The sequence below is a fragment of the Pantherophis guttatus genome, chromosome 13 (assembly GCF_059756535.1).
Source record: "Pantherophis guttatus breed Tessera chromosome 13, ASM5975653v1, whole genome shotgun sequence".
NCBI lineage: Eukaryota > Metazoa > Chordata > Lepidosauria > Squamata > Colubridae > Pantherophis > Pantherophis guttatus.
In genome coordinates, this window is record NC_142075.1 from 10,858,797 (window position 1) to 10,872,024 (window position 13,228).

General features: G+C 40.3%; 1 protein-coding gene across 4 annotated transcripts in view; it reads right to left on the minus strand.

Moving 5' to 3' along the window:
• The window catches only part of ADAMTS17 (ADAM metallopeptidase with thrombospondin type 1 motif 17), a 165,518-nt gene that overhangs the window by 44,111 nt on the left and 108,179 nt on the right, over positions 1 to 13,228 (minus strand). For 2 of the 4 annotated variants that reach the window (XM_060694809.2, XM_087878322.1), the window contains exons 15-17: positions 9,405 to 9,525; positions 6,650 to 6,724; positions 333 to 413 (exon numbers count right to left, since the gene is read on the minus strand). In XM_060694809.2, coding sequence (XP_060550792.2) covers positions 333 to 413; positions 6,650 to 6,724; positions 9,405 to 9,525 — 277 coding nt within the window. The remainder of the gene's footprint in view (positions 1 to 332; positions 414 to 6,649; positions 6,725 to 9,404; positions 9,526 to 13,228) is intronic. The other 2 variants (XM_060694810.2, XM_087878323.1) reach the window with 1 other exon arrangement.

Below are 13,228 nucleotides of genomic sequence, written 5' to 3' on the forward strand. Positions count from 1 at the left end.
ACGAGACTCCGCCCACCTGCCCGGATGTCATTACTTCCTGGTTTTAACCAGGAAATAACCAGGAGTGAAATGCTCCCGGATTGGACTGGATTCCCCGATCCGGTAGCGATCTTGGCTGGTGGTTTGGCGATCTGGTAGCAATGGCGGAGCAAAGCTCAGCCCACCCACCTGGGTGTCATTACTCCCTGGTTTTAATGAGAATCCTAGCAGTAAATGTCTTTGAGATATAAGGATGGTCAATGAAATAAACTCATCTCCAAATCCCCACTCATGTTGTTTCAATTGTTATGTTTCAACCAAATCCCTACGCTTCTCATTCTTTCTCTCTTTACCCAAAAAACTGTGGCCAGGTTTGTCCTCCATCACACGGATACGTCGAGCTCCAGCAGGGATCACAGCTGCTTCGATATAACCTACAACCAAGAAAAGGAATATATGAGCCACAGAATATCCCCAAGTAAATTCCCAGGGAAACTGACAAGTGGCCTTGGTGGCTAAGACGCAGCCATTACAGTTTGGAGAAAGAAATTCACCGCTCCAACACTCATTCTGAAATTTGGTGAGACGCTGGGCCACACAAATTTCAAAGATGTGAATTATGACTCCAGCGGGAGAAGGAAATGAATGTGCCCACATTTCAAATTCAGTTCCTACGTAACTAAAATTAAAAGATGCAATTAAAGTCCAATTGGTGATATTTGGATTTCTTCGTGTGGATCAGAGCTCTGTTAAAATAATTGTCTTGATGTTGCAACTTGTTCCATGAATAAAAACTGTTCTAAGAAAGCCCTTTAAGGATATTTCTATTTTTTTTGGCTTCCAACTAATTTGCCGGCCATTTTAATTTGTGGGAAACTTGACTCCGTCCTTCACACATATTCAATCACTGTGGCTGGCAAGCCATAATTTATGCCTTGCCTAACTATGTACCATGCCGGCCTAACCAATTGGTTGATTTAATAAAATAAATTAAAGGTAAAGGTTCCCCTCGCACATATGTGCTAGTCGTTCCCAACTCTAGGGGGTGGTACTCATCTCTGTTTCAAAGCTGAAGAGCCAGCGCTGTCTGAAGACGTCTCCTTGGTCATGTGGCCGGCATGACTCAACGCCAAAGGCACACAGAATGCTGCTACCTTCCCACCAAAGGTGGTCCCTATTTTTCTACTTGCATTTTTTACATGCTTTCGAACTGCTAGGTTGGCAGAAGCTGGGACAAGTAACAGGAGCTCACCCCATTACGTGGCACTAGGGATTCGAACCGCTGAACTGCCGACCTTTTGATCGACAAGCTCAGCATTTTAGCCACCGCGTCCCTTATTTATTTTAATATGGCTCAATAAATTATGCTTTTGCATAAGTGGCAAACTAGGGCAATACCTGCTTAAGATAAGCATGAAGAGCATATGATAAAAACTGAATGAACTACATCTACTTCTCCCAAATAATTCAATGAATGCATCGTTGGGAGACTTAACAGAACAATTGGAAAGATAGAAAAAATCTAGCTATGTGGTTGCTAGGAGTTGAAAATAACTCCTATACTCAATCAATCAATCAATCATGCCCATCCCAGCTAGTCAACCTTCCCAGACCTGGTATCCTATTGTGTATCCGGCAGGGACCATATTGGAAAACTTGGATTTGCTTTCTACCAGAAGCATTTCCTATCAAGAGCAATATAATAACAGAGCATCTGTTTCAAAACCCATTCCTTGTTTTTGTCTTTTTGTCTTCCCCTTATTAATCTTTCTGTGTTACGATCCTCGCCCTGACTACACATTCATTTTTCATTTTCTTCTCCGTTCATTAGTTTACCCAAGAAATAGCTTAATACCGCAGAAAGGAAAACTGAAAAGAGGGTCAACAGAAAATTCAGAGTTAAGAATCTGGCACCAACATGTTGAGTTCAGCACTGTTATGATTTCAGTGTATCTGACGATCGTCTTGCCTTTAGTGTTAACTATCGTTTTAATCGTTATTACAACCACAGTTATGTAAGTGGTCATAATCCAGGGAAACAGCTGTCTAACATACAGTTTGGGAGCAAGAATTTGGGCTTGCTCTTATTCAGCGTGTTCAAATTGTATCGAGCCATCACGTTCTAAGATGGCAAATTGTAGCTGGCGAATTATTTCCACGGGCCTTCAGGAATTTGAAGGGTTTTCATCCCTTCTGCAGGAAGAGTCGGCATTACAGATGTTCTTTAGTATTTGAGAAATTGAGTATTCTCGTACAGTTGTTTCATTAGCAAGCTAAGTAACATCATCATGCCCTAATGATGCATTGATGATGTTACTACATAGCTTGGTAGTAAAATCTCTGCAGGAATCAACCAGCTTCGAGAACACTAAGATCCCAACAGTTCAACCCTAAATTACATATATATTCTTTACTATTGAAAGTCTATATTGTTATACCCTGTTTCCTCAAAAATAAGACCCAACCGGAAAACAAGCCCTAGCATGATTTTTCAGGATGCTCATAATATAAGCCCTACCCCCCAAAATAAGACCCAGTTAAGATTGTCAGCCAGATGGTGCATTTAGTACTGTATTTCCCTCCCCAAAAATAAACCCTAACCAAAGAATAAGCCCTAATGCATCTTTTGGAGCAAAAATTAATATAAGACCCGGTCTTATTTTCGGGGAAACATGGTATTATTGTAGGGTCTTTTTTAGCTTTAGCTTTATTACTGTTGGAGACCAGTATCTGTTTGGCACCAGATGTAACTGGAGTGATATACAAACCCAGTAAAATAAATGCTTATATAAATAAAAAAACAACAACAATACCGACAGTCCCCAAACCAAAAATTATTATCACCGATAAGGTGACATAATATAACAAGACATAGCCAAAGGGAAGATGGTAGAAAGCTGCCTGAAAGTATACATGTCACCAATGTTAGGACAAACTTATGGACATTCTTTAAAAGTACGATTTCAAGACTTTATCCAGAAGTTTAAAGAATTTAAAAAAGTAATATTTTGTCGGATCTTCCATGGCTTCCAGCTAGACCCAGATTTATTCTAAATATTCACTGACTGAACACATCAAAGCAATACCAATATTCAGGAGAAATGAAGAAATCAATCCCAATGGGAAGAATCTTAATTTATTTCCATATTATAAGCAAAAACCAATTGCAGTCGTTCCAGGAGCTAGGCAATTCTGATTTGAATAAAGAGATAGTTAACTAAATTCTGCCTATTGAAATCTTATAGACTTTCACTTAAGCACTATTTGCTTCATCTGACTTCATGTGATTTTAGTAAGTAAATGTGGATGTGTGTTTATGGAGATTCTCAATCATCCAGGTCAGTGGTGAAATGTAAAATTTGTTACTACCGGTTCTGTGGGTGTGGCTTGGTGGAGGGGGGAGTAATGTGACTGGGTGGGTATGGCCAACTTTTTTTTTTTTTTACTTTTAAAAACATTTTTTCTACAACCTCTTCAGGCCGAAGAGGTTGTAAAAAAAATGCTTTCAAAAGGCTCTGACGATCCCAGCTGAGTTGCCGGATCGGCAGAGGCTTTTTTTCTTTTAAAAGCTCTGACGTTCCCAGCTGAGCTGCCTGATCGGCAGAGGCTTTTTTTTTCTTTTAAAAACATTTTTTCTACAACCTCTTTGGCTGAAGAGGTTGTAAAAAAACACTTTTAAAAGCCTCTGATGATCCCAGCTGAGCTGCACGATCATCATCAGCTTTTTTTTTTACTTTTAAAAGCATTTTTTCGACCGAAGAGGTTGTAAAAAAAATGCTTTTAAAAGTAAAAAAAAAAGGCCTCTGATGATCGTGCGGTCCAGCTGGGCATGGGGGGGCCCACAGGGATTTTTGCTACCGATTCTCCGAACCACCGGCCGCCATCGCTCCCGGATTGGGCGATCCGGTCCGAACCGGGAGCATTTCACCCCTGATCCAGGTCATGGTTGTCCCAAAGAGTTTTTTTCCCCCTCAAAGGCAATTGTACTTTTTTTTGTTTTTCCTTGAAGAGGTTTCACTTCTCCTCCAAGAAGCTTCTTCAGTTCTCTTTTTCAGTTCTCAGCTTCTTGGAGGAGAAGCGAAACCTCTTCAAGGGAAAACCAAAAGAGTCCAGAGTTCCCTTTTGAAAAAGCACCTTTGGGACAAGTAGATGTGGCATTAACAAATTATTTACCAAATACAATGCTACCTCTTATACCACTAGACTCCTGGGGTTTTGACTTTATTTTTACCCTTATAAATTAATGGAAATCAATTTCTCAGCATTTAGAGAAATGTGAGTCTTGATACAGTCTCTCACCCAGGGGTGGGCTTCAAAAATTTTAGCAAGGGGTTCTCTGCCCGGTTGCTGGGTGGGCATGGCCATGGTGGGCCTGGTCTAGTCAGCCTCCTGCACCACAGGGGGATGGGGCTTGTTGCCCTCCCAAGGCTCCCGAGTCTTTTCTCAAGCCTCTGGGAGGGCAAAAACAACCTCCCTAGGCTCCGGAGGCCCTCTGGAGGCCACAAACGGCCCATTTCCAGTCTTCCAGAACTTCAGGTAGGCCTGTTTTTTGCCCTCCCCAAGCCTCCGAGTGTGCCCTGAATTTGCCTGCATCCAAAACGGGCTGCATGGGGACTCTTGGGAGGGGAGGGGCAGGGGGCAGCCAGGAGTGGGATTTGGGGGTTCTCCAAACTGCACAGAATCTTAGCTAGAGGTTCTCCCGAACCTCTAGGAACCCCCAGCAGCCCATCCCTGCTCTCACCATTTGCAAGCCACCACTCCCTTAGCAGTCTGCAATTGTAGCAGGGATTCCAGAAAGATCAGTAAATTTCAATTTACTGAAATGACCACCAAAAAAAACAACAACAACTCTACGACAATTAAATTGTTCTCAACTTTCAGTAGAATCTGCTTCATTCCTTTCAACGCCGATTCCAGAGAGACAGTGAAGACAACTGTGCTACAACAGAAGACCAGGCTCCGTTCTTTTTAGGTTCCATTCCAATCCATTGAGCTCAAAATAATTTCAGATCGAACAATCAGGTTTCCAAAGTCCCCTGGGAACTCTTCGTTATTTGTTCATTCGTGGTATTACATGCAAGTGCACTCCATCTCAGGAACAATTCTCTCTTTTCTGGCACACAATCCTTTCTGTCTCGCCTGCGTTACATCAAGGCCTCAGGAATGCACAACTGGGCTTGAAGAGAATGGGGCGTTAAAATTATATCGCAAGGGCTCACATGAGGGGAGACACCTGAGCCGATGGGAAGAGAGCGGAGTGAAGGGGACAAAAAAGATTGCCTTTATCCCTGTGAAGGTTCACAGAGGGAGAACAGCTGGTGCTGTGCCTTCCCTGAGATATCTGGAAAGAACTAGTGAGCAACCGTTTCCTTCAGTCTTTGATACCGTCATTCTGGTTTGTTTGTTTTTTTGCCTCTAGCCATGGAGTCCTTGGAGGAAAACCATCACAAGAAAATAATAGAGTTGGAAGGGACCGTGGAGGTCTTTTAGTCCAATCTCCTACTCAGGCAGGTGACTCTATACCACCGGTGGTAAACCTTTTACTCACCAAGTGCCGAATAGATAGCTATTGCTAAGCCAGTTGGCTCTTAAGAGAATCATGCAAACTTTTTTGGGGGGGCCATGGTCGTTAAGCAACTAACTGCAACCATTAAGTGAATTATATGGTTGTTAAGCAAATCCAGCTTCCTCCATTGACTCTGCTTGCCAAAAGCCAGCTGGGAAGGTCACTAACGGGGATCACATGACCCTGGGATTATTCAACTATTGTAAATACATGCCGGGTGCCAAATTCAGTGCCTGAATTTGAGCACGTATCCATGGGAATGCTGTGGATAATCCTAGAACAAGGTCTGGCCATAAGTCAGATTTTTTTCAGTGCCATTGTCACTTTGAAAGGTTACTAAAAGAAAAAAAAAATCATAAGTCAAGGATTTCCTGTATAGTTAACCCCACTTGTGCTAAAAGTTAGAATTATGGAGGAGCCCATTCATCAGAAAATGAATGTCCAATTGAATTCAATTGAGCTCAATAGATGGCAACAGTTATGGGAAAGGAAGTATAAACTAACAATGTCCACTGCATATAAAGAGAATCAATATAAAATGTTTTATAGATGGCATGTGCCTCCGGAAAAATTGGCAAAAACGTTTAAAGACAAATCAGCTAAACGTTGGAAATGCCACCAAATACCAGGATCTTATTATCATATGTGATGAACATGCCTAGAAGCTAGAAACTATTGGAGCAGAATTAAGACATGGTTAGAAGAAATGATCCAACAACATATTAATTTAAAACCTGAGCTGTTCCTATTGGATATATTACCAGAGAAAATTAGTAAAGAAAATATATACTTGATTATACATATAATAACGGCAGTGAGGTAGTATTTGCATAAAGATGGAAAGAAAAGAAAATCCCTTTGGAAGGGGAAGTAATTAAGAAAATGAATGTCCAAGATGCATTTTTCCACCCCGAGAAGTCAGTGAAAAGATTCATATAAAGAAAGGACACGGACAACAAAAGAGCTTTGAAATATATCCACAGCTTCTCCTTTGAGTAGGATGCCATGTCGGCATTTTAAGTCAACCAAAGAACACAGAGGAAAACCCAACACCGAGAGAGGATCTATCTCCCAGCACCATAGAAAGCAACCGAGGCATCTTACACGAGAAACACTTGGGCACTGCCTTGGTCCTGGCCATCACACAGGTGGAAACCTTCTTACATTGACTATTGGAGACTAAGAAGAAGAAGGAGGGGAAAAAGGGAATTGGCACATGTTTAGTTACACCAGCAGGGAATGTTTGCACAAGTCAGCAGTCAGCAGAAATAATCTTTCTTCAGGACAACCCAATCAGCAGCGGGAGACAATTTTCCTCGCAACAGCTCTCTGATATCTATTACAAAGCAATTCTCTTTGGGGAACTGGCTAACTTGGACACAGAACAGCAAATCTGAATTGAAACAAAACAGCCCAGTACTCTAATAGGACTCGGTGGCACCTTGACAAGAAACTCATTTCAAAATATATAAATAACCCATCGCTTCTCTACTTTTTTGGCGAAGGTCACGTGGGTTTATAAATAACCCGTTTTGTTCAAGTTCAGTTATGATTCTCAGGGTGGCTTGTTTTCCATGGGACAGCAAAACAATATGTGTGCATCAAGTTATCACATGCAACCCAAAATAGAAAAATAGTGGAAAAGGGTCAGCAACGATTGGCAATTAACATCATCAGCAGATTTTAAAAAATGAAAAGACCCAGCCCCTGTTACTTTAACTAGGGTAGCAAAGGGAACAGGCAAGTGAGGAAGGGGAGAAATGATTTTAAAAAAAGAAAATAGACATAGGCATAGGCATAGGCATAGGAATAGAATAGAATAGAATAGAATAGAATAGAATAGAATAGAATAGAATAGAATAGAATAGAATAGAATAGAATAGAATAGAATAGAATAGAATAGAATAGAATAGAATAGAATAGAATTCTTTATTGGCCAAGTATGATTAAAGGTAAACGTTCCCCTCGCACATATGTGCTAGTCGTTCCCGATTCTAGGGGGCGGTGCTCATCTCCGTTTCAAAGCTAAAGAGCCAGCGCTATCTGAAGAAGACGTCTCCGTGGTGATGTGGCCGGCATGACTAAACACCAAAGGCGCACGGAACGCTGTTACCTTCCCACCAAAGGTGGTCCCTATTTTTCTACTTGCATTTTTTACATTGCTTTCGAACTGCTAGGTTGGCAGAAGCTGGGACAAGTAACGAGAATTCACCCTGTTACACGGCACTAGGGATTCAAACCACTGAACTGCCGACCTTTCGATTGACAAGCTCAGCATCTTACCCACTGAGCCACCGCATCCCTTTAGAGTAGAGTAGAGTAGAGTAGAGTAGAGTAGAATAGAATAGAATAGAATAGAATAGAATAGAATAGAATAGAATAGAATAGAATAGAATAGAATTCTTTATTGGCCAAGTGTGATTGGACACAAGAAATTTGTTTCCGGTGCATAATCTCTCAATGTACATACAACAATAGTGATAAACAACAAAGTTATAGTCATAAGAAGATAAGGAGATAGGGAATAGGGAAGACGAGAATAATGATGGTAATATTGCCTTTTCAGATAGTCTGACAGGGTTGTGGGGATTAGTTGTTTAGCAGAGTGATGGCATGGGGGAAAAACTGTCCTTGTGTCATAGAGAAAAACGGGTTTTCCATGCCAGCCGTGGCATTAAAAATGTTCCTTCCATGTTTATGGAATTCTGTCATTCAAATCAGGTAAGTTATTCCTAGATGATCTTCGCCTGCTCAAAACTGATAAAAGTGCTGACACAGAACATAGAATCATTGGGCTGGAACTGATATTGGGGGTCTTAAAGTCCAACCCTATATCCAAAGCAGGAGGCGTTATACTATCCTGGACAAATAGTTGTCTCATCTTTTCTTGCAAGTCTCCAGTGATAGAGCACCCACCACTTTCAGGGCGAAGCCGTTCCACTGGTTAATTGTTCTCACTCTCAGGAAATTTCTCCTTAGTTCTAAATTGGATCTCTATCCTTACATATCCTCTAACTTTCTATCCTTACTTCTTCTCCTGCCCTCGAGAGCTTTGGAGAATAGCTCAACCCGCTCTTCTCTGCGATAGCCTCCAAAGTTCTAGAAGAACTTGCCTGCAATTACTGCAAGTTCAAATCCCACCAGGCTCAAGGTTGACTCAGCCTTCCATCCTTCCGAGGTAGGTAAAATGAGGACCCGGATTGTGGGGGCAATAAGCTGACTTTGTATAAAATAGAACACCACTTAGGGGGGGCCAAAAAGCCCTACTAAGCAGGTACATACAAAAGTATGAAGGCTATTGCTTAACGCATTGTAAGCCGCCCTGAGTCTCCGGAGAAAGGGCGGCATATAAATTGAACCAATCAATCAATCAATCAATCAATCAATCAATAAATAAATAAATAAACAAACCAGTCAGTCAGTCAGTCAGTCAGTCAGTAAGTTATCATATCTCCCCTAATCCTTCTCTTCGATAGGCTCTCTCAACCTTTTGTCATATGATTCAGCCGCCAGACCCTTTATCATCTTAACGTGGTTAATTATGGCTTATCCTCATAACACAGTTATGCCAAATGCTGAATGGTGCGGTGGCCTAGAGGGTGGAGCTCTCGCCTCACAATCAGTGAGTTCGATCCTAGGTAGAGGCAGATATTTCTCTCTCTGGGCACAATGAGACGACGTCTGCTGAACAAAACTCCGCATTGGTGACAGGAAAGGTATCCGGCCAGTAAACACTCAGCTCCATTCAGTTGCCCAGATTCCACCCCCCACAAGGGATTATAGAGTCATTAAAAGAAGATGATGATGTGTTATGCTAAATTAGGATCTTCCAATCCTCCTAAGTGCAAAAATTACTCACCCATCCCTTTCGTATGGTTGAAGTCACCTTTCACCACTTTGCAGGTTTTCCCATTTCCGTTACAAATGCCACAGTGATCTTCTTTGGCAGAGGATCCAATGATCCCATCACAGCCGATTTTCTAATGGGGATCAAGAGGGGTTTTTTTTCCCGTTATTGTCATAACAAAAAGAGATTTTTAGATATTTAATCTCCTTTAGAGATTTCTAAAGGAGGGTAAATCCTGGATACTCATTTGAAGGACAATTTCAGAAATAAAGGTAATTGTCAACTTACAACTGCTGCAGATACCAGATTTTATATTCCTAAGCAAGGCAGTTAAGTGAGTCGCATCTGATTTTACAACCTTTTAACCTAGTTATTAAGGAAACCACTGTGGTTCTTAAGTCATTAACCAAATCCACCTTTTCCAATTGATTTCACTTGTTGGAAGCTGGCTGGAAAGGATTTAAATAGTGATCAAATGACTATGGCACACTGCAACTGGCATACATATACGTCAATTGCTAAGGGAAGGATACTATAAAATCTCCATTCCTACCCCATTCCAGGAGAAGGATACTGTAAAATCTCCATTCCCTCCCTAATCCAGGGGAAGGTTACTCAAAATTTCCATTTCCTCCCAATCAGCTGGGATTTGGGAGGCAGAGAATAGATGGGGGCGGGGCCAGTCAGAATTTTTACTACCGGTTCTCCAAGCTACTCAAAACATCCACTACCGGTTCTCCAGAACTGGTCAGAACCTTCTGAAACCCATCTCTGCTTCCCCTCCACTGATTATGACCTTACCCAACATTGCTATGTGGCCACAGCAGAATAACTCTGAAGAAATACAGCCTAAACAGATCAAAAGTTATTTATCTGGGTTCAGGATATTCAGCACAGAATCCCGTTTCTTGTATTTTGGGATCTGCAAGCAATTTCAAACTACATGGGGCAATTCCCATTAAATGTTCTATCAGCTCAAAAGCGTGAAATCGATCAGGGCTTTTGGCTTAACTCCCCTATATTATTTTTTTAAAAAGTTATGTCATTTCTCTTGACACACAATCTGAATTTTTACCCAAATACCGATAGGGTGCTTTCAACAAAGCTTTTTAAAATTCCTCAGGGAAAGAGCCCATCCACAGCTTTGGGTGTTACTTCACTAGCACAACTGTAATTACTGCCTCATGTAAAAAAATAAAAATATGACAATGTCCTTTCATAGAGTACTATAATGCTTCCCGTATGCTCAGCCTGCCATAGCAGATTGTATATAAATATAAATATTGCCGTTGTTAAGTGTCATTCTGAAATTTGATCGTGCCAAGATGATATCACTGTAGCAAATTCTTCCAACTGTCAGCACTTGTTCACACTCTAGTAATCATATAGAGTAGGGATTCTTAAACTTTTTGCTCTCAAAATCCCTTTCCATTTTTAAAAATTATAGAGGATTTCAAAAGAACTTCTGTTCTTTTTGTATAAGATCTCTCTCTCTCTCTCTCTCTCTCTCTCTCTCTCTCTCTCTCTCTCTCTCTCTCTCTCTCTCTTATCTATCTATCTATCTATCTATCTATCTATCTATCTATCTATCTATCTATCTATCATCTATCTTCTATCATCTATCATCTATCTACCAGTTTCTATCTACGGCTATCTACTGTATCTATCTATCTATCTATCTATCTATCTATCTATCTATCTATCTATCTATCTATCTATCTATCTATCTATCATCTATCTTCTATCATCTATCATCTATCTACCAGTTTCTATCTACGGGTATCTACTCTATCTATCTATCTATCTATCTATCTATCTATCTATCTATCTATCTATCTATCTATCGATCTATCGATCTATCGATCTATCGATCTAGAGGGATGCAGTGGGTCAGTGGGTAAGACACTGAGCTTGTCAATCGAAAGGTTGGCAGTTCAGCGGTTCGAATCCCTAGTGCTGTGTAACGGGGTGAGCTCCCATTCCTTGTCCCAGCTTCTGCCAATCTAGCAGTTCGAAAGCATGTAAAAAATGCAAATAGAAAAATAGGGACCACCTTTGGTGGGAAGGTAGCAATGTTCCGTGTGCCTTTGGCATTGAGTCATGCCGGCCACATGACCACGGAGACATCTTTGGACAGCGCTGGCTCTTCAGCTTTCAAACAGAGATGAGCACCGCCCCCTAGAGTCGGGAACGACTAGCACATATGTGCGAGGGGAACCTTTACCTTCATCTATCTATCTATCTATCTATCTATCTATCTATCTATCTATCTATCTATCTATCTATCTATTATTATTATCTTTATTCATTAAATATGAAACTCAGTCAACTGAACATCCAAAAATGCATCACAAATACCACTGACTGGTGCTAATGGTTGATACGGGTTGCTGCCAGCATCCTAAGTATCAACCAAGTACCTTCTTAAGATGTACGATGTTCCAAGTAGCGCATTTTTTTTGCAGTTCCACTGGTGTTATTGCAGGAAACTGCAATTTGCTGATGTATGTTATAGAATTCTTGGACATAGTACCAAGTGCTCCAATGACAATGGGTATCACTGTTACATGTTTCTGTTGTTGTTGTTGTTGTTGTTGTTGTTGTTATTATCATCTTTATTATCTATCTATTCATCCATCTATCTATCAACATCTCAAGAGATATTTACCATATTAAAAATTACAATTGATACCTTCAGACAATATTTATTTACTGAATCATGTAAAAATAACAATAAAAACCCATTAGATATTAACATAAATAAAATCAGTTGTTGCAGAGAGGCCTACAAAAGAGCTCAGAGCACAGTATAGAAATAGACATAAATTACGTAACGGAGGTAAAAATGACTGACGCTAGCAACGAGGCAAGGATTCCACTAATAAAAGAAGTTTGGTAGCCATTTGAATTAAAGTCACGGAATACATTAATTTCTCTAACAAAAAGAGTCATTTGGCAGATGGGCATCCATACAAATTGAATGAATGAATGAATGAACTGATATCTGTTCTTCAACAAATACTAAGCAGGAATGCAAACTAGGGAATACTTACAGTAGTGGCCAAAATTGTGGAAACCTTTTGGGAAAAGTGTATTTTTGAGGTTTGAGGGCTAATAACACCACTTTTTTTTTTTTTTTTTTGAGTTTCAAGATAATCCTATTCCACTGCTGGAATGGCCTGGAATAGCCCAGACCTTAACCCAATTGAAAAATCTATGGAGCCGACTAAAGAAACTTGTTAGTCAGAAACGACCCAGCAATAAAACCCAGATAATAGAAGCAATCCTTCAATCTTGGTTTCACATTAGAACAGCTGCAGAACTAAAAGACTTGGTTCACTCCATGGGAAGACGTTGTAAGGCCGTAATTCATGCTATAGGTTACCCAACTAAGTATTAACCAACGTGCTGATAATTTTTGTATATCTCATTTTTTCTATGGTGATCATTTTTGTATATTTTGTTTTTTTCTGTGTGTTTCATTTTTCTTCTTTATACTGTAACTGCTATTCTAATAACAAATCCTTCATAAAAGTTATTGCATTACATTCTTGATTCAATTATCTTTCCATTGATATATAATTTTAGGGTACTACTACTCCCCAAAAAAAAGGGGGGGTGTTATTAGCTAGTTTTAGAAAATACACTTTTCCCAAAAGATTTCCACAATTTTGGCCACTACTCTATGGAAGATCCTAGGTCCTTTGACTTCATTTTTCTTTGGCGTTCCCAACAAAAGAAATACATTCCAAAATTTGAATTTTAGATGTTTTCTGTAAATAGGCACACCTAGCTGGAAGACAGACAAAGCAGCAACTTATATCTTTTCGCCTCTG